This window comes from Schistocerca piceifrons, chromosome 10 (genome assembly GCF_021461385.2).
Source record: "Schistocerca piceifrons isolate TAMUIC-IGC-003096 chromosome 10, iqSchPice1.1, whole genome shotgun sequence".
Taxonomy (NCBI): Eukaryota; Metazoa; Arthropoda; class Insecta; order Orthoptera; family Acrididae; genus Schistocerca; species Schistocerca piceifrons.
In genome coordinates, this window is record NC_060147.1 from 2,056,217 (window position 1) to 2,076,303 (window position 20,087).

At 42.8% G+C, this 20,087-nt stretch overlaps 2 protein-coding genes across 5 annotated transcripts in view; one reads left to right on the top strand and one right to left on the bottom strand.

Annotated features, from left to right (window-relative positions):
* The window catches only part of LOC124718935 (protein Lilipod), a 348,987-nt gene extending 330,892 nt beyond the window's left edge, over positions 1–18,095 (bottom strand). The window contains exon 1 of one of the 2 annotated variants that reach the window (XM_047244598.1): positions 17,688–18,095. In XM_047244598.1, the coding sequence (XP_047100554.1) occupies positions 17,688–17,747 (60 nt within the window). In that variant the 5' untranslated portion in view covers positions 17,748–18,095. The remainder of the gene's footprint in view (positions 1–17,687) is intronic. The other variant, XM_047244599.1, reaches the window with a different exon arrangement.
* A 165-nt stretch (positions 18,096–18,260) lies between these two features.
* The window catches only part of LOC124718937 (pre-mRNA-splicing factor 18), a 115,112-nt gene continuing 113,285 nt past the window's right edge, over positions 18,261–20,087 (top strand). For all 3 annotated transcript variants that reach the window (XM_047244600.1, XM_047244602.1, XM_047244601.1), the window contains exon 1: positions 18,261–18,408. The gene's annotated coding sequence lies outside the window, so the exon portion shown is untranslated. The remainder of the gene's footprint in view (positions 18,409–20,087) is intronic.

Here is a 20,087-nt window from a genome sequence, read left to right on the forward strand (position 1 = left end):
CGGAGCTTGAAACCTCCGCGAAAAAGTGGCCAAAGGCGTTGGACACAGCCACAGGATCAACAAGGACCTCATTACCTGAGGTCAGGCCAGGTACCGAGGAGTGGGCCTTGACGCCCGACAGCCGGCGCAGGCCACCCCATACGACAGAAGAGGGAGTAAAACTGTTAAAGGAGTTGGTGAAAGAGGCCCAACAAGCTTTTTTGCTGTCTTTGATGACTCTACGGCATTGCGCTCGGAGTCGTTTGTATTCAATACAATTCGCCATGGCGGCGAAAGGTGCGTAAAGCACGTCGTCGAGCATGGATAGCGTCTCTACAAGCCTCGTTCCACCAGGGGACGGAAACGCGACGTGAAGAAGAGGTAGTACGAGGAATGGAACGTTTGGCAGCATTGAGGCATTCGACCTGACTGTCACAACTGAGAAAATCGTGGTCCGGAAAGGTCGCCAGGGAGGAGTAAAGTCCCCAATCAGCTTTCGGTATGTTCCAGCTCAAAGGACGTGGGGATGGGGTGTGGTGCAGGAGACGAACAACACAGGGGAAGTGGTCGCTCGAATAGGTGTCAGAAAGGACATACCACTCAAACCGACGGGCAAGAGTGGTAGAACAGATCGAGAGGTCCAAGTGGGAGTAGGTATGAGTAGAGTCCGAGAGGAAAGTCAGGGCGCCAGTATTGAGGCAGACAAGATTGAGATGGTTGAAGACATCCGCCAAGAGTGAGCCTCTTTGACAGGATGCAGGAGAGCCCCAAAGGGGATGATGGGCATTGAAGTCGCCAAACAATAAAAACGGCGAGGGAAGCTGAACGATCAGGTGCATCATGTCAGCCCGACTAACAGCAGATGACGGTGGAGTGTAGATGGTACAAACTGAAAATGTAAAAGCAGAAAGAGTAAGACGGACAGCTATTGCTTGGAGTGGGGTGGTCAATGGGATGGGATGGTAATAGACATCGTCCCGAATGAGCAACATGACCCCACCATGAGCTGGGATACCGTCCGCAGGGGTGAGGGCATACCGCTCCTAGGTATAGTGGGTAAAGGCAATACGGTCAGTCGGGTGCAACTTGGTTTCCTGGAGACCAAGGACAAGCGGACAGTGCAGGCAGAGGAGCAGTTGTAATTCCTCCCGACTAGATCGAATACCTCTTATGTTCCAATGTAACAAGGCCATCGCTACTCAAAAAGTTGGGGGAACGAGACGGGGGAGGAGCTGGTCACCTCGACAGCCGCGGAGGGCCAGGTTGCGAGGGAACAACGCTACAACCGGCGGGAGGCGGATCCTGTTCCATCGAGTCGTCGCCAGCTGCGGCCACTGTCCCTGGTTGTGTAGGAGGGGCAGCATCATTTGCCGACGAGAGGCCAGCTGAGCACCTGGCAGCAGAGCGTCCCGGTGAAACTTAGGACGGCCGGGAGCAGCGACTCACGGATGGAGCGTCAGACGAAACGCGCTGGGGTGGAGGGGGGGATAGAGACTTCTTCTTGGAAGTCCGAGGAGGCACAGGGATGGTGGGCTGGACCCGAAGAAGGTCCTCACGCACGGGGTCCGTTTTGGAACGCCGGACCTCGGAAGCTGGGGTCCGGAACGTTTCCCCGATGGACGCCTGAGAAGAGGATCGCTTCTCAGGCGGCGGGGGGGGGGGGGGGGAGGAGGAGTAGGAAGGGTGGCCCCTGGGGCAGAGGGGGCGGGGGCCACGGGGGAGGAGGATTTGGAAGGGAGGGATTTGGGAGGCGGAGGCAGAGACCCCGGATGGGGGAAGGAGGCAGAGGGGGGACAGGATAGAGGTGAGGATACCGCGGAAGGAGGGGACACAACTGAGGCAAACGAAGTGGTCAACGGCACGGGATGGAGGCGGTCATACTTCTTCCTGGCCTCAGAATAAGAGAGACGATCCAAAGTTTTGAGTTCTTGTATCTTCTTCTCCTTCTGATATGCGGGGCAGTCTGAGGATCTAGACGAGTGGATGCCAGGACAATTAACGCACCGAGGTGGTGGGGTGCATGTATGTTCCTCACGAAGAGGTCGTCCACAATCGCCACAAAGGGGCTCAGCCTCACACCGGGACGACATGTGCCCAAAGCGCAAACACCGAAAACAGCGCATAGGAGGCGGGACGTAAGGTCGCACGTCACACCGGTAGCACATCACCTTTACCTTCTCTAGGAGAAAGTCCACCTCGAAGGCGAGGATAAAGGCCCCGGTGTCGATGCGACGGTCTTTGGGGTCGCGCTGGACTCGCCGGGCGAAACGCACGCCTCGGCGCTCCAGGTTGGCCCTGAGCTCCTCATCAGATTGCAGCAGGAGGTCCCGATGAAAAATAACCCCCTGCGTCCTATTTAGTGCCAGATGCGGGACAATGGACACTGGGATGTCCCCCAGGCGGTCGCACACCTGGAGCGCCGCCGACTGTGTGGCGGAGGTGGTCTTTATAAGAACGGACCCCGAACGCATCTTACTGAGAGCCTCGATTTCCCCGAAGATGTCCTCAATGTGCTGAACAAAGAACATGGGCTTGGAGGTGGCGAATGTCCCCCCATCGGTTCGAGAACAGACCAAATAGCGGGTGAAGTACTTCGCCCCAAGCCGGCGGGCCTGTCCCTCCTCCCAGGGAGTGGCCAAGGGGGAAAGGGCAGGGGAACCAGAACTAGAGACAGTACCTTTCCTTTTGAAAGACTCGGCCACAGAGCGACCTGATACGTGTTGACGTTTCATCTGCAAAACGTCCGCCCCGATACCACCCACTCCCACCAGGGGCTCTCCCCATGGGCGCCACCCAGCCTCAGCAAGGGCCACCTGGCAGGATGACCGTTGCCGGGAGTCCTGATGCCCCAAGGAGACGGGCATCTACTCCTTGGCCGACGTGGGGAGGGTGCAGCTCAGGTATCGGCAGTACGATCCCTGTGTTGTCAGGGGGCCACAACCTAGAGGGTACATGACGACCCCACCACAACGGGCTGGCTACCATGCTGGATTTCGGGTGCCATGGAAAGTCCATCATGATCGTAGGTGCAGATGGGGACGCACTATGGGCGTAACTTTTACATCCCATCAGGCGTTTAGGCCCAATTTGAGGAATAGTGGGTATGGTTACAACGCCGGTACAAAGCTGAGTGCCAAGGTCTTAGTGCACTGAGGACCAGTGGTACACCACGTAAGGCGTCCTTCCCCAAAAGGCTCGTACTTCTGTAGAATTTTGAAAAATGGAGGTCAAACCCAAAGGGGGATCATCACATGGAAGGCCGAAACGGTTGAAACTCCTTTTAGTCGCCTCTTACGACAGGCAGGAATACCTCGGGCCTATTCTTACCCCAGACCCGCAGGGGGGAGCCTGAGGTTGTTTCAGTTTGTTGTCACACGAAGTTCTGCCTGCATTAAACTGTCGCACCCACGAACGCACTTTCGACATCCATAACTCCATCACCACATGTCTCCTTCAACTGTCGATGAATTTCAATTGGTTTCACACCACGCAAATTCAGAAAACGAATGATTGCACGCTGTTCAAGTAAGGAAAACGTCGCCATTTCAAGTATTTAAAACAGTTCTCATTCTCGCCGCTGGCGGTAAAATTCCATCTGCCGTACGGTGCTGCCATCTCTGGGACGTATTGACAATGAACGCGGCCTCATTTTAAAACAATGCGCATGTTTCTATCTCTTTCCAGTCCGGAGAAAAAAAATTGGAGGCCTTAGAACTTGAATGCACCTCGTAAAATTCGGAGGCTGTGGTGTTATGGTGTGGACTCTCACAACACATGCCCACATTGATGTTTTAAGCACCTTCTTGCTTCCTACTGTTGAAGGGCAATACGGAGAAGGCGATCAACACGATCGAGCACCAAGCACCTGTTCGTAACACATGGCCTGTGCAGGCGGAGACAATAACACTCCCCCCCCCCCCCCCCCAATGAACCATGGACCTTGCCGTTGGTGTGGAGGCTTGCGGAGGTTTGTGTGCCGTAGCGATACAAATAGCCGTACCGTAGGTGCAACCAAAACGGAGGGGTATCTGTTGGGGGCCAGACAAACGTGTGGTTCCTGAAGAAGAGCAGCAGCCTTTTCAGTAGTTGCAAGGGCAACAGTCTGGATGATTGACTGATCTGGCCTTGTAACAATAACCAAAACGGCCTTGCTGTGCTGGTACTGCGAACGGCTGAAAGCAAGGGGAAACTACAGCCGTAATTTTTCCCGAGAGCATGCAGCTTTACTGTATGGTTAAATGATGACAGCGTTCTCTTGGGCAAAATATTCCGGAGGTAAAATAGTCCCCCATTCGGATCTCCGGGCGGGGACTACCCAGGAGTACATTGTTATCAGGAGAAAGAAAACTGGCATTTTACGGATCGGAGTGTGGAATGTCAGATCCCTTAATCGCGCAGGTAGGTTCGAAAATTTAAAAAGGGAAATGGATAGGTTAAAGTTAGATATAGACATAAAAGAAATTATTCAGGTAGTGAAAGGAGACGAAAATTTAATAGTCATGGGTGACTGGAATTTGAGAGTAGGAAACGGAAGAGAAGAAAACATAGTAGGTGAATATGGATTGGGGGTAAGAAATGAAAGAAGAAGCCGACTGGCAGAATTTTGCACAGAGCATAAATTAATCATAGCTAACACTCGGTTCAAGAATCATGAAATAAGGTTGTGTACATGGAAGAACCCTGGAGATACTAAAAGGTATCAGATAGATTATATAATAGTAAGACAGAGATTTAGCAGCCAGGTCTTAAATTGTAAGACATTTCCAGGGGCAGATGCGGACTCTGCCCACACTCTATTGGTTATGAACTGTAGATTAAAACTGAAGAAACTGCAAAAAGGTGGGAATTTAAGGAGATGGGGCCTGGATAAACTGACAGAACCAGAGGTTGTAGAGTGTTTCGGGGAGAGCATAAGGGAACGACTGACATGAATGGGGGAAAGAAATACAGTAGAAGAAGACTGGGTAGCTCTGAGGGATGAAGTAGTAAAGGCAGCAGAGGATCAAGTAGGTAAAAAGACGAGGGCTGGTAGAAATCCTTGGGTAACAGAAGAAATATTGAATTTAATTGATGAAAGAAGAAAATATCAAATGAACTAAAAGAAGCAGGCAAAAAGGAATACAAACTTCTCAAAAATGAGATCGACAGGAAGTGCAAAATGGCTAAACAGGGATGGCTAGAGGACAAATGTACGGATGTAGAGGCTTACCTCACTAGGGGTAAGATAGATACTGCCTACAAGAAAATTAAAGAGACGTTTGGAGAAAAGAGAACCATTTGTATGAATATCAAGAACTCAGATGGAAACCCAGTTCTAAGAAAAGAAGGAATAGCAGATAGGTCGAAGGGGTATATAGAGGGTCTATACAAGGGCGATGTACTCGAGGACAATATTATGGGAATGGAAGAGGAGGTAGATGAAGATGAAATGGGAGATACGATACAGCGTGAAGAGTTTGACAGAGCACTGAAAGACCCGAGTCGAAACAAGACCCTGGGAATAGACAACATTCTATTAGAACTACTGACTGCCTTGGGAGATCCAGTCCTGACAAAACTCCACCATCTGGTGAGCAAGATGTATGAGACAGGCGAAATACCCTCAGACTTCAAGAAGAATATAATAATTCCAATCCCAAAGAAAGCAGGTGTTCACAGATGTGAAAATTACCGAACTATCAGTTTAATAAGTCACAGCTGCAGAATACTAACGCGAATTCTTTACAGACGAATGGAAAAACTGGTAGAAGTCAACCGCGGGGAAGATCAGTTTGGATTCCGTAGAAATGTTGGAACACGTGAGGCAATACTGACCCTACGACTTATCTTAGAAGCTAGATTAAGGAAAGGCAAACCTACATTTCTAGCATTTGTAGACTTAGAGAAAGCTTTTGACAATGTTTACTGCAATACTCTCTTTCAAATTCGAAAGTTGGCAGGGGTAAAATACAGGGAGCGAAAAGCTATTTACAATTTGTACAGAAACCAGATGGCTGTTATAAGAGTCGAGGGGCATGAAAGGGAAGCAGTGGTTGGGAAGGGGGTGAGACAGGGTTGTAGCCTGTCCCCATTGTTATTCAATCTGTATATTGAGCAAACAGTGACGGAAACAAAAGAACAATTCGAAGTAGGTATTAAAGTCCACGGAGAAGAAATAAAAACGTTGAGGTTCACCGATGACATTGTACTTCTGTCAGAGACAGCAACGGACTTGGAAGAGCAGTTGAACGGAATGGACAGTGTCTTCAAAGGAGGATATAAGATGAACATCAACAAAGCAAAACGAGGATAATGGAATGTAGTCGAATTAAGTCGGGTTATGCTGAGGGTATTAGAGTAGGAAATGAGGCACTTAAAGTAGTAAAGGAGTTTTGCTATTTGGGGAGCAAAATAACTGATGATGGTCGAAGTAGATATAAAATGTAGACTGGCGAAGAAAGCGTTTCTGAAGAAGAGAACCTTGTTAACATCGAGTACAGATATAAGTGTCAGGAAGTCGTTTCTGAAAGTATTTGTATGGAGTGTAGCCATGTATGGAAGTGAAACACGGACGATAAATAGTTTAGACAAGAAGAGAATAGAAGCTTTCGAAATGTGGTGCTACAAAAGAATGCTGAAGATTAGATGGGTAGATCACATAACTAAGGAAGAGGTATTTAATAGAATTGGGGAGAAGAGGAGTTTGTGGCACAACCTGACAAGAAGAAGGGACCGGTTGGTAGAACATGTTCTGAGGCATCAAGGGATCACAAATTTAGCATTGGAGGGCAGCGTGGAGGGTAAAAATCGTAGAGGGAGACGAAAAGATGAATACACTTAAGCAGATTCAGAATGATGTAGGTTGCAGTAAGTACTGGGAGATGAAGAAGCTTGCACATGATAGAGTAGCATGGAGAGCTGCATCAAACCAGTCTCAGGACTGAAGACAACAACAAGAACAACATCGTTAAGGTAGCGCATTAACAACCTGATATCGAAAAAATGGTCTTCTTATAACGCATTCGGCGTTACTGTAAGCTCGACTAGATGGGGTATCGTGGAACACAATAAGAGCACAACTGCACGGAAGGCCACACTGGGTGGGTTTTGGGAAAGGAGTTACAGGAGTGGGCGGCTGATTCGTGACTACTGCGTTAATGTCTCCTCACACGTAAGCTCTCACTGAGCGGGTCGGGGGCTTCTACCAACACCGACTCAAAGGGAGGCCTCGGCGCTTGTTGCTGACGTCACGTCAGCTAGGCACGGCGAACGCCAGGTCTGTTGCAGGCAGAAACGCCTGAGCGTGCTTATCACTATAAATCTCTTATTTTTGGACAAAATGTTTGGTATTGTTTTGGATTCTGCAGTTTTATTTACTAGATGAAAGATTTTCTTACTTTCGTAAAGCTACAAATGAAGATCATAGTTCTGTATTACTGAATCCTGTCGGAACAAATGTAGATCAATATGAGGTCATGCTTTGCCGCATTGCAAGCTTCGGAAATTTTACATTCAAGTAACTATATTTACTTGATCCATTTTGCTATCGAAACTTACCCCAACCCCCTTACAATGAACTAGTTTCTTTTATTTATTTATTTATTTTCGTTTGACATCGTCACTGGAAATATGAACTAATTTACATGTGTAAATGTCCAACTGTTGCAGTCATTAGATTACAGTCGTTTTCAACGAAAGGAATTCTAAACAGAAAACAAAATAGCATCATACATCGAAAATACTGCTGAGCCTAAACTTTTTTAAACATGCACATTAGAAAAGATAAATATTCCTCTCTTGCAACTGTAAGGAGAAACTTTGTAAGATAAAAAATTTTATTTGATAAAACAAGTATATCTCTTTTGCCTCTTCTTCTGTCCCCCACCCCCGCCCCCAACGTGTACAATCGCAAGATATTTCATTAACATTCAGTGCTCCTCACCCCATAGTCAACCGAGATACCTAAAGAAGATCACCAATATGTTCACAGTTTCTTGTAAAAGCAACCCAGTACAAACGCAACTTCCTCAGACTTACAAATAAGGTAAAGAAGCATGAATTCTGTTGCTGCTGGACCGTGAAGTTGTTTTTGTATGTCAATCCTTAAAACAGGTGGAGATTTAAGTTCGGGAGTACACTATTTGTTAAGAAGTGTAACGAAATGCACAATTAATTGATTATAGAAATCTCTCAGAACAATGTGTGTCGGTCAACTACCGCCAATAGTTTCACATTTTCGTGTGTCAGAGAGGGAGACACCACCATTATGAGTATGCCTGCAACAGACCTGGCGTTCGCCTGCCAGCTGACGTGACGTCACCAACAAGCGGCGAGGCCTTCCTTTGAGTCGGTGTTGCTTCTACCCAGTCGGGGAGTGGCAAAGGGAAAGCTTAAGTGTTAAATATAACCAAAAGACATCTTCATTACTCCGTGAGATGCACTAGAACTATTTTATTTGCCAAAACCGGTATTCGGGTTCATAACACATCGCCAGTGACATTTGATACAGAGGAACAAAATGTGCATAGATTTCTACAAAATGATAACTGCACATATACAGCAGTAATATAAATCTACTTACATTGTGCACTTGTACAGAAATGAAATGCTTGTCAGTTCATACGACAGGTTGTGAAATATGTCCTATAACCTAGTACACAGTTTGTCATGTGCGTTGTTGCTGTCAAACTTTAGGCAGTGACGATTCTTTATAATGTTTGACATAATCTGACGGCTCAAGGAGTGTACGTCATTTGTCTTTCGTTACTCATAAGAACATATGTAAACCTGTGACATTCCTTCGTGTAATTATGTAAATTACAATTTTTGGCGTTTGACATGTGGAGGTAGAATATACAAATCACATGCTGATTGTGAAAATTTGTAATTGACATAATTATATGCGTGTGCAGCTTCATTTCGACCAAATATCTAGGCATAAAGTTGCAAAGGGATATTAAACGAAATGAGTATGTCAGGTTGGCAACAGGGAAGTCGAATGCTCGAATTCGTTTTACTGTGAGAATTTTAGGAAAGTGTAGTTCATCCGTAAAGCAAATGGCGTATAGAGCGCTAGTGCGACCCATTCTTGAGTACTGTTCCAGTGCCTGGGAGCCCCAGCACGTCGTATTAACAGAAGACACCGAAACAATTGAGAGGCTGGCTGCTAGACTTGCTAGTGGTAGGTTCGATCAGCACCCAAGCATGACACAGGTACTTCCTGAATACAAATGGGGATCCGTGGAGGAAAGACGACGCGCTTTGCATTTAGGGAACCGGCATTTGGGGCCGACTGGAGAAGGATTCTACTGCCGCCAACGTGCATTTCGCATAATGACCATGAAGGTAAGATTCTCGAATTTAGGAGGCAGCCGTTTTTCCCTCGTTCTGTTTGCGAGCGGAACACGAAAGGAAATGGCTAGTAGTGATACCATATACCTTCCGCCGTGCACCGTGCGGACTATGTACGTAGATGTAGATGCAGATCTCCAGTAGATCGCGTCGAAGGAAGACGTCGAAGCAATTCAGAGACGCGGTTCTGAATTTGTTACCGGTCGGTCAGATCAGTACAGTCAGTCACGGAAATGTTTCCCGAGCTTCGACACCTTATGGACTTGAGTTCTTCCATTTTCTTTTTTTTTTCTTCATTCAAGTACGATAATATGAATGTCAGTGCCCGGACCTCAATCTCCCGCACCAGTATCAGATACACGTATCAAACACACTCCAAGAAAATTGACCGAAGATTTCTGCGCACTCTCAGTAATAATAATAATAATAATAATAATAATAATAATAATAAAGAAAAGAAACAACGCTGTCCGCACCGGATTTCTAGTTTTGTTATCGCGAGGTTGGTTCGATTCTTGTTGAAGCATCTTCTCTTATTTCCATTCTATATTTGCTATCTAAGTGAAATATTAATTTACACATATTGAATAATATTTTATAATAAAAGGAATACTTTTTACTTTCGATAACTAATCGCAAGGAATTATCAGTATTCACAATAGATTATAATTAATAAAATATAGGAATCATCAAACAAAAAATAAAGTCAAACATGGGAATCATACAGCCAACCGGTTGCAGATAACTATTTGGTACAACTGACCTTGGTTTCGACACCTACTAAGGTGTATTCATCAGAATGAAATTTTTTATTCCTAGCTAGGCATACATGACAAGTCCAGAACGTATTTTATATTTGGCTTGAGTATAGCTGCTTCAAATTCTGCCCATTGATTTCTCGCAATGTAATTTTACGGCTTCTCAAACTTTCATTCTGATGAAGACACCCTTAGTACGTGTCGAAACCTAGGTCAATTGTACGAAGAGTTATTTGCAACCAGTTGACTGCATAATTCCTGTTTGAAAACTGTATACAGTAGCTCAGAAAACTACAAGAAATCGTGACGATTAAAAGCAAATACAAACGTAATATTATATAAAACATACAGTATTTTCACAAGATGATAATGAAGAGTAAAAAGGTTATTTTATTAAAATTTATTATTCAATTTTTTCATTTTGACATTTCAATATTATAAAAATATAGTTCAAATAAAACAAAAAAATGTTGTGTCTAATTATACTCGAACCAGCAACACTACGCCGCTACACACGCTTCAGACGGCTGCTAAAAATCTCGAATTTTACAACAGAGTCAGGACATACTCAAAATAATTTTTTTGGGGCATTATTGCACATAATAGCCCGTTGCATAATAATTCTGTGTAACATATATCTGAACTGTTGACCACAGAATTAGGTTCATTTATAGAGGGGCAGCAGACTATTCAGCAGTTGCAGGGGCAACAGTCTGGATGACTGACTGATCTGGTCTTTTAACTCTAACCAAAACACCATTGCTGTCCTGGTACTGCGAACGGCTGAAAGCAAGGGACACCTACAGCCGTAATTTTTCCGATGGCATGTGGCTTTACTGTATGGTTAAATGATCATGGCGTTCTCTTCGGTAAAATATTCCAGAGGTAAAACAGCCCCTCTTTCGGATCTAACAGCATAGTGAACACATTATTGTAGCCAAGATAGACATGAAGCCCACGCCTACCACAGTAGTATAAGTTTACATGTCAACTAGCTCTGCAGATGAATAGATTGAACAAAAATGTCATGAGATAAATGACGTTATTTAAATAGTTAAGGGAGACGAATATTTAATAGCCATAGGGGACTGGAATTCGATACTAGGAAAACGAAAAGCTGGAAAAGTAATAGCTGAATATGAAAAGCGGGTAAGAAATGAAACACGAAGGTGCCTGGTAAAATTTTGCACAGAGCATAACTTCATCATAGCTAACACTTGGTTCAAGAATCATGAAACAAAGCTGTACACGTGGAACAGACCTGGAAGACATCGAAAAATTTCACACTGATTGTATGATGGTAAGACAGGTTTAGGCAGTAGGTTCTAAATTCTAAGACATTCCCAGAGGCAGATGTGGACTCTGAACGCAATTCATTGTTTATGAACTATAGACTAAAAATGAAGAAACTGAAAAAAAGTAGGAATTTAAAGAGATGCGACCTAGATAAACTGAAAGAACTGTAGGTTGTAGACAGTTTCAGAGGGACCACTAGGGAAAAATCGACAAGAACACGGGAAAGTAATACAGTATAAGAAGAACTGGTAGCTTTGAGGGACGAAATAGTGAAGGCACAGGATCAAGTAAGTAAAAACACGAGGGCTATTATAAATTCTTGGGTAACACAAGAAATATTGAATTGATGAAAGGAAAAAATATAAAAATGCCATCAAATGAAGCAGGCGAAAAGGAATACAAACGTCTCAAAAATGTGATCGACAGGAAGTGCAAAACGGATAAGCGGGAATGGTTAGAAGACAATTGTAAGGACGTAGAGGCATATATCATTATGGGTAAGATAGATATTGCCTACAAGAAAATTAAAGAGACCTTTGCAGAAAAGAGAACCACCTTGTATGTATATCAAGAGCTCAGATGGTAATCCAGTCCTACGCAAAGAAGGGAGAGCCGAAAGGTGAAGGAGTATATCGAGGGTCTATGCAAAGACGATGTACTGGAGGGCAATATTACGGAAATGGAAGAGGACGTAGATGAATATGAGATGGGAGACGACACTGCGTGAAGAATTTCACAGAGCACGGAAAGACCTAAGTCGAAACAATGCCCTGGGAGTAGACAACATTCCATTAGAACTACTGATAGCCTTGGGAGAACCAGCCATGAACAAACTCTTCCATCGGGTGGGCAACATGTCTGATACAGGCGAAATACCCTCAATCTTCAAGAAGAATATTATAATTCCAATCCCAAAGAAAGCAGGTGTTGACAGGTGTGAAAAGTATCAACTACCAGTTTAATAAGTCACGGCTGCAAAATACTAACATGAATTCTTTACAGACGAATAGAAAAACTGGCACAAGTAGACCTAGGTGCAAATCAGTTTGGATTCCGTAGAAATGATGGAACACGTCAGGCAATACTGACCCAACGACTTTATCTTAGAAGATAGATTAAGGAAAGGCAAACCTACATTTGTAGACTTAGAGAGAGCTTTTGACAATGTTGACTGGAACTCTCTCTTTCAAATTCTGAAGACGGGAAGGGTCAAATACAGGAGACGAAAGGCTATTTACAATTTGCACAGAAATCGGATGGCAGAGTCGAGGACACGAAAGGGAAGCAGTGGTTGAGAAGGGAGTGAGACGGAATGTAGCCTATTCCCGTGTTATTCAATCCGTACACTGAACAAGCAATAAAGGAAACCAAAGAAAAAATTGGAGTAGGAATTAAAATCCAGGGAGAAGAAAAAAAAACCTTGAAGTTTGCCGATGACATTTTAATTCTGTCAGAGACAGCAAAGGACATGGAAGAACAGTTGAACTGAATGGACAGTGTCTTGAAAGGAGGCTATAAGATGAGCAACAAAAGCAAAACGAAGATAATGGAATGTAGTCGAATTAAATCAGGCGTTGGTGAGGGAATTAGGTGAGGAAGTGAGACACTTAAAGTAGTAGATGGGTTTTGCTATTTGGGCAGCAAAATAACTGAGGGTGATCGAAGTAGAGAGGATATAAAATGTACAGTGGTAATGGCAAGAAAAGCTCGTCTGAAGAAAAGAAATGTCTTAACATCGAGTATAGACTAAAGTGTCAGGAAGTCTTTTTTTGAAAGTATTTGTATGGAGTGTAGCCATGTACTGATGGGAAACATGGCCGATAAACATTTTAGACAAGAACTTTTGAAATGTGGTTCTACAGAAGATTGCTGAAGATTAGATGGGTAGATCACGTAACTAATGAGGAAATACTGAATAGATTTGGGGTGAAGAGGAATTTGTGGCACAACTTGACTAGAAGAAGGGATCGGTTGGTAGGACACGTTCTGGGGCATCATTAGTTCACCAATTTCGTATTGAGGGCAGGTGGGGAGGGGGGGGGGGTCGTGTAGAGGATAGAAATCGTAGATAGAGACCAAGGGATGAATACACTGAGCAGATGCAGAAGGATGTAGGTTGCAGCAATTACTCTGAGGTGAAGAGGCATGCACAAAATGGAGTAGCATGGAAAGCTGCATCAAACCTGTCTTTCGACTGAAGACCACAACACATCAAAGCACTCCATAAATAGCGTTAAAGACAAATACTTAAACGGAGGACATGGAGACAGGCAAATACATTTAACAACTATTTTATTTATTGTCACGCTTAACTTCATCACAAATATTGCCGCCCATACGTTTCAATGAATAAATAACCATTCAGATAACGTACCTTCACATTTGTTTGTACAATCACAAATTGATGCCTGTAAATAGACAAATCAAAGACTGCTGCTTGCGTCAATAACATTTTTATTGAGATCCAAGACGTATTTCGAGAGCCTGCAACCTGACCCTTAGACGGATACAGCGACTTTCTTGTGCGTAATTTTGTTTGCTGGAGCTATCCGTCTGCTTTGTGTTTTATTCCGAACGAGCTGAATACTACGTTGTAGTAACATATAAAACATACGCACCATATACGAGGGTTGGAACTTAAACAGTTGCAACTATTTATTCACAACCGATACATAAGAGTTACATGTTTGCACCTGTTACTGTCCTTCAAAGTAGTCGCCAGCGTTGTGTAGAACCCGTTGCCACCGATGTGGAAGGCGTAGTACACCGTTAGCAGAGCCTCTTCTGATGATGGTGCGGTCTAAAGTTATGGTGATTCTCGTGTACGACTGTGATGGTGTTATCCTAACGCATTACGTTCCTCCACGGCAGACCGTCAATGCACAGTATTGCTGTTCGTTTTTGGAGCATCACCTGCGGCCAGCTTTGCGAAAGAAGCGGCGACACTTTCCGCGCAACCCAGTCATCATTTTGCTGTGGCTGCTCTACTTATGGGACTGGGAAGTACTATACAATCCACCATACTCCCAGGACCTAGGTCCTTGTGACTGACTAGATTCCGAAGATGAAGGAACCACTTCGTAGCATGCGATTCCGAACTGTTCCAGAGATTCGACAGGCAGTAGAACGCTCCATTGGCATCAACAGAATACAAAACGCTGGTGACTACTTTGACGAACAGTAAGAGGTGCAAACATTTAACTCTTTTGTGTCTGTTGTGAATAAATAGTTGCACTATAAGTTACAACCCTCGTATATTACCACTGACTGTACAGTGTTTCCTTTTTTTGTATGTACTCAGTGGTACAGTCTGTGAGTATATAATGACGTCCTGCAGTTGCAGTTCATTCAGAATAAAACAAAGCAAACTAATACCATCAGTAAACAAAATTGCGCATATGAAAACCATTGTATCCGGCTGGGGATGAGGGTACAGCCTCTCGAGGCAACTGTCGTAATTTGTCTTATGCCAAACCATCGCAGATTAAGAGAAGTCCTTCTCGGATGAAGTAGCTAATGTTAAATCTTATGTACAGAAGTCCCCATCCTGGAACACCGCGATGAATGAACATAACGTTTGGATGCGGCACTACGTTTGTTCATTCAATCATACGTCGGGTTCTGTAAATACCATCGTGAAGGAGGGCGCCTACAGGGATATGGAAAAAGTGGCTGTTTCGATGACGGGCCATCATCCTATTATTTCCATCGAATATACGGCTGAAGTTGCCTCACTGTATGTCACAGGGTATAAATATTTTTTTAACATATAGAATGTATAGACACTATTAGTTAAGTATACTCTACATATGATCAGCCATTACCAAGTTTGATATGGCGTTCTTCCTCAACCAAACATAAACACTAATATTGGAAACAATAATATTTATTGATATACAATTAACATTACCGTTAACGTCGTACTTAACATAAAATAAAATATAGCGACCCGTCAGCTGTTGCATCATTACGACACTGGCTAATCCAACACAGCGGCTGTGGACCTGTGGTTTTTTCGGTGGGAAATATCGGTAACGATAGTCCGCGAATGTACCGAGTATCAGTAGCTGGCTTCCGACGCACAGGTCAAGGAACTTTTCAAGTGTCTCACTGAGTTAAGGCGTAGTCCAAGAGCTCCACCAGTCTTTTGGGATATAGTTACTGTGATTCACCGTTTACGAACTCTATTAACACAACAATTTAGGGACAAGCCCGCTCTCAGGCGTTACTGACATAGCTACGCGAACATACACACGATTAAAGGCTAGTAGATTGGCTCATTCCACGTCATTACCGCGTGTTTTACAAATTATATGTAAACACCAGCTCAATAGTTTTCTAAGAGACAAATATTACAGGTGTGGACAACATACCTGAACACCACTGAACCCAGAGTGTGACCGAGGTATAATAAGGTCTGGCGTCTGAGTTCAACGCTGAACAATGTTATCCTCACAAAGTAAATCATACTTTGTGTGTCAATTCTCTACAGTCGTGCGCGTAATTTTGCAAAACACACAAACACACACACACACACACACACACACACACACACACACACACACCCCACCACCACCACCAACAAATTCCTGCCACTTTTATTCAAGGTGGAGGACAAGGTGGGGGTGTCAGAAGTTCTCTGGAAACAGCCTTCGAATGTTTACACCCAAACATTCTTTTGACGTACTATCAGGAATATAGGACAACACTAACCTCGCCGGCCGCGGTGGTCTCGCGGTTCTAGGCGCGCAGTCCGGAACCACGCGACTGCTACGGTCGCAGGTTCGAATCCTGCCTCGGGCATGGATGTGTGTGATGTCCTTGGGTTAGTTAGGTTTAAGTAGTTCCAAGTTCTAGGGGACTGATGACCACAGCTGTTAAGTCCCACAGTGCTCAGAGCCATTTGAACCAACACTAACCTTAACGAATTGAAGTTGTGAGCATCTCTCTTCCATCTCAATATGAACAACATGCTGCAAACTACATAATCGTTTAGTGCACTGTTACAAATGTAATTAATTGTGCGTACCACGTTCGACAAATGCTGCTGCCACTATTTTCTGAGCCTTGAGGAAACGGGCGGAAAAATGCACTTACTGAATGTCTTACTTATATGTTAAAAAGTGACACATGAGCACTGTGTCCTCGTTTTTCTGCTACCTAGGTAGCACTACAGCAAAGAAACTCTCAGAGCAGATGTAATAGAAAGTACATTCCCATTCACACAAAGTTTAAATTTAAATTAATTTTATACATGTACCGAAGTACGCCAAAACTAAAACTTGCCTTTGCACATGGTCGCAGAAATCCTGTCTATCGCGTTATGTGAAAAGAAAATCGAGATGCGACAATTTATTAAATGGCTCTTAATTCCCCAGCTATACAATAACATTCATAATTAAATTCCCACTGCGGTAACAATACGTAAGACTTCATGCAGGGATCCCTTTAACAATAAATTAAGGGGCTTACTTTGCGCTAATCTCAGGAATCTCTTTTTCAACAGGCAAAAATATTAATGGAAAGGGTGTTTTTTGTGGTGGACAGGTCACCTTATGTTTTAGCTGAGGTCCTTCTGGGAACTTCCAGAGACCAATGAAGTTTGAAAGCTATGGAAGACAATAAGATACTTTCACTTGTCATTTACGAACATAAACAGTCAAGAAGTGTTATTTTATTCATAGCTATAATTTTCAGAAACTGTAGAATTAATCTTTCAGGATAAATTTCGTGATCAACTGCAACTATATTTTATTATGCTTTACCAGTTTCGACAAATTAATTTGATCTTCAGAAGCTTAGTTTAGCAGACAGTCAATGACCTCTTCATAAAAGGCACACACACCATGGCATTATCCTTCTATGAAGAAGGAAACTAAGCTTCTGTAGGCAACAAATTAATTTGTCGAAACCAGTAAAGCATAATAAAATTTATTTACAAATGATGACAAACTTACATTTAAAGTCTACAAGCGCTCAGTTTTGTTAGTCTACACGAGACAAAAATCACAATTCATCGATATACTAAGATAAGCAATGTTTAGAAGTAAGATTCAAGAATAATATCACCAGAGAAGCCGCATATCCATTTAAAACGATTATCACTAATTCACTGCATTTTTCTAGGACAATTACTGAATCTAGATTTTGTGAAAGCCTAAATGAAAATCGCTTTGCAGCATATATTATTATCACTGAAAGTAGGCTTTGTAAATTGACAACCCACGATACGAAATGCTCACGAGCTTTATTTAAAAGACGTCTTGGGCGAGAGAGAAAGAACTGACATGTTTGACCTACATTGGCAAGTAAGACTATACTTACAACATATTCTCGGACGGTGTTGTGGAAAATTTGCTCTCTTGCATCGGGATCATCTTCCATCTTCACCCACTCATCAATATCTTCAACAAAACAGCCTTCACTTTCGGCAGCCACATTTTGCTCTCTACCAAAGTTCTAATAACTGGGCGTTCACCGAGGGAATTTTGCAGCGCAAACACTCAGGCTCGAAGCTAATCGAATACACTTCATTTTGGAGCCACCTGACTGTAAACCGCTAGCCTGCACACAGTTACCGCGACACAAACAACTCGCACAGACTGACTGTAAGCGACAACACAGAAGTGTAACCCTACCTCTTCGGCTTTCTTTGGAGCACTGATGCTCAGCTGTAAGTAACGTTCAAGAACTCCGTGCTAGTAACCGATGCACTGCTGCAAACATAAGTGCAACGGCAGTGACAGGAAATTCATTGATTAATTAAGTTCTTCAGGGCTCTTTCCGAAACAATAAACTTCATAATGATACATTAACAGATATCGACACTGGTCCCTAGTTTGTGAGCGAGTTGAAAACACGAATGGGAAAGCATTATCGATCAGCTGACTGGATTTTAATACGGTTGTGGGTTGGCAGAACAAATATGGACGCGGCTTTGTAAACAATCGAGTGTAGTCGAAGAGAAGTATTTGTTTATGCAATTTGTCAGACGTGTTGTAGCAAGTAAACTGTCTGTGTAATACAGCAACGCCAAGCTGATTACGTGAGTTCAGTTTTGTAGCATTAATTTTCATATTGATATGCACTATAAGTGATTTTGGATTCCACCCTAAGTTTATTGTGGCTGCCACATTTCGTTTATGGAAATGGATAACCTAAATTCATAATTTGGCAGTAGGTAGTTACGTGTCATAGGTCATTAGGTGGTTATGTGGTCTGCTGATCATATGCGGTATGAAAATCACAGCATGGAATATGTCATTTTTGCCATTTCGTTAGAATTCATGTATTACTGCGTGCTTGTTGATAGATGACTCCTTTCTCGTCGCACCATTGTTCTCGTTTTCTATGCATATTAAAGAAATTTAAGCAAGAAACATCTCACTGACGTAGTTTTTATGGGATAGTCTGTAATTAACTTTATCAAGGAAGATGAAGGAGTAGAACTGCTTTTTTGAGAGAATTACATTTCTATCAAAGTAATGTTGCATTTATTTTATTTATTTATTTAGCATCCATGTCATCGTACAAACGATATTGGACTTGTCATACATAGAAATTAACAATATGAAATTGTCTACAGTTGGATTTGTCATACACAGAAATTAAAATATATAAAGTATAAAATGAAATTGTCTATAATAAATGACAGCAAACTTACAGTTCCTTTCTACATGAATGATTTATAGTAATTTGTTTCTCAGTAACAATATATAACTAGTTCTATAGATAGTAAAGTATAATAAAAGCTGAAACAAACAAAGATAGAAAATTTTGGTGGTTAGTTTGTGAAGTCAGTTTCTTGGTCTTCATGATATTCATTTATTGAGTAGCAATATTTATCAATTAAAAATTTTCAAAGTTCCAATTTAATATTTGTATTGTCCTTTAAATCTTTAATGTACTGAGGCAATGCAATATAGAGCTTAATGCCCATGTGGCTTACATGCTTCTGAGTTCGTGTTCTTCTTACTTGTTCTATGTGGAGATCATTCTTGTTCCTTGTGTTATAGTTGTGACAGTCTGCATTTGTGTGGAGATTGCTTAGATTAGCTTTGGTTAAGGGTATACATTTAAGTATATAGACTGATGGCAGAGTAAGTATTCCTAACTTTTTGAAAAGAGGTATGCAGTGAGCTTGTGTTGGACTGTGGGTAATTATTCGAACAGCCCATTTTTGTAAGATAAAAAGTCTTTCAAATTAGATTTTGAGGTGGCCCAGAACACTATTCCAAATGAGGCAACAGAATGAAAGTATCCAAAGTATGCCATTCTGATGCCTTCTAGAGTGCAAACATTTGCAATAACTCTCAGTGCAAAGCAGGCTGAGTTAAGTCTGTGTGTAAGAAATTTTACGTGGTGTTTCTAATTCATAGCTTCATCTATATGCATTCCTAACACTTTTGCAAAGTGCACTCTCTCTATTAGTCTGTCATCCAGTTCTAGATTAATGTCTTCATCCTGAATCATTTTACCAAACTGTATGTAATTTGTTTTCTTTGCATTGAGTGTAAGTTTATTTGCACTGAACCAAGACTCAATACTTTTTAGGATTTTGTCAGTAGTTGACTGTAACGAGTTTTTAAAGTCGCTCACTATCACACTTGTCATCTGCATATAGTACAATTTTGGCTGTATCATATTGTAACTGTAAATCATTGACATATATGAGAAAGAGTAGTGGCCCTAAGATGCTGCCATAGGGTTCTCCTAAAGGAACTT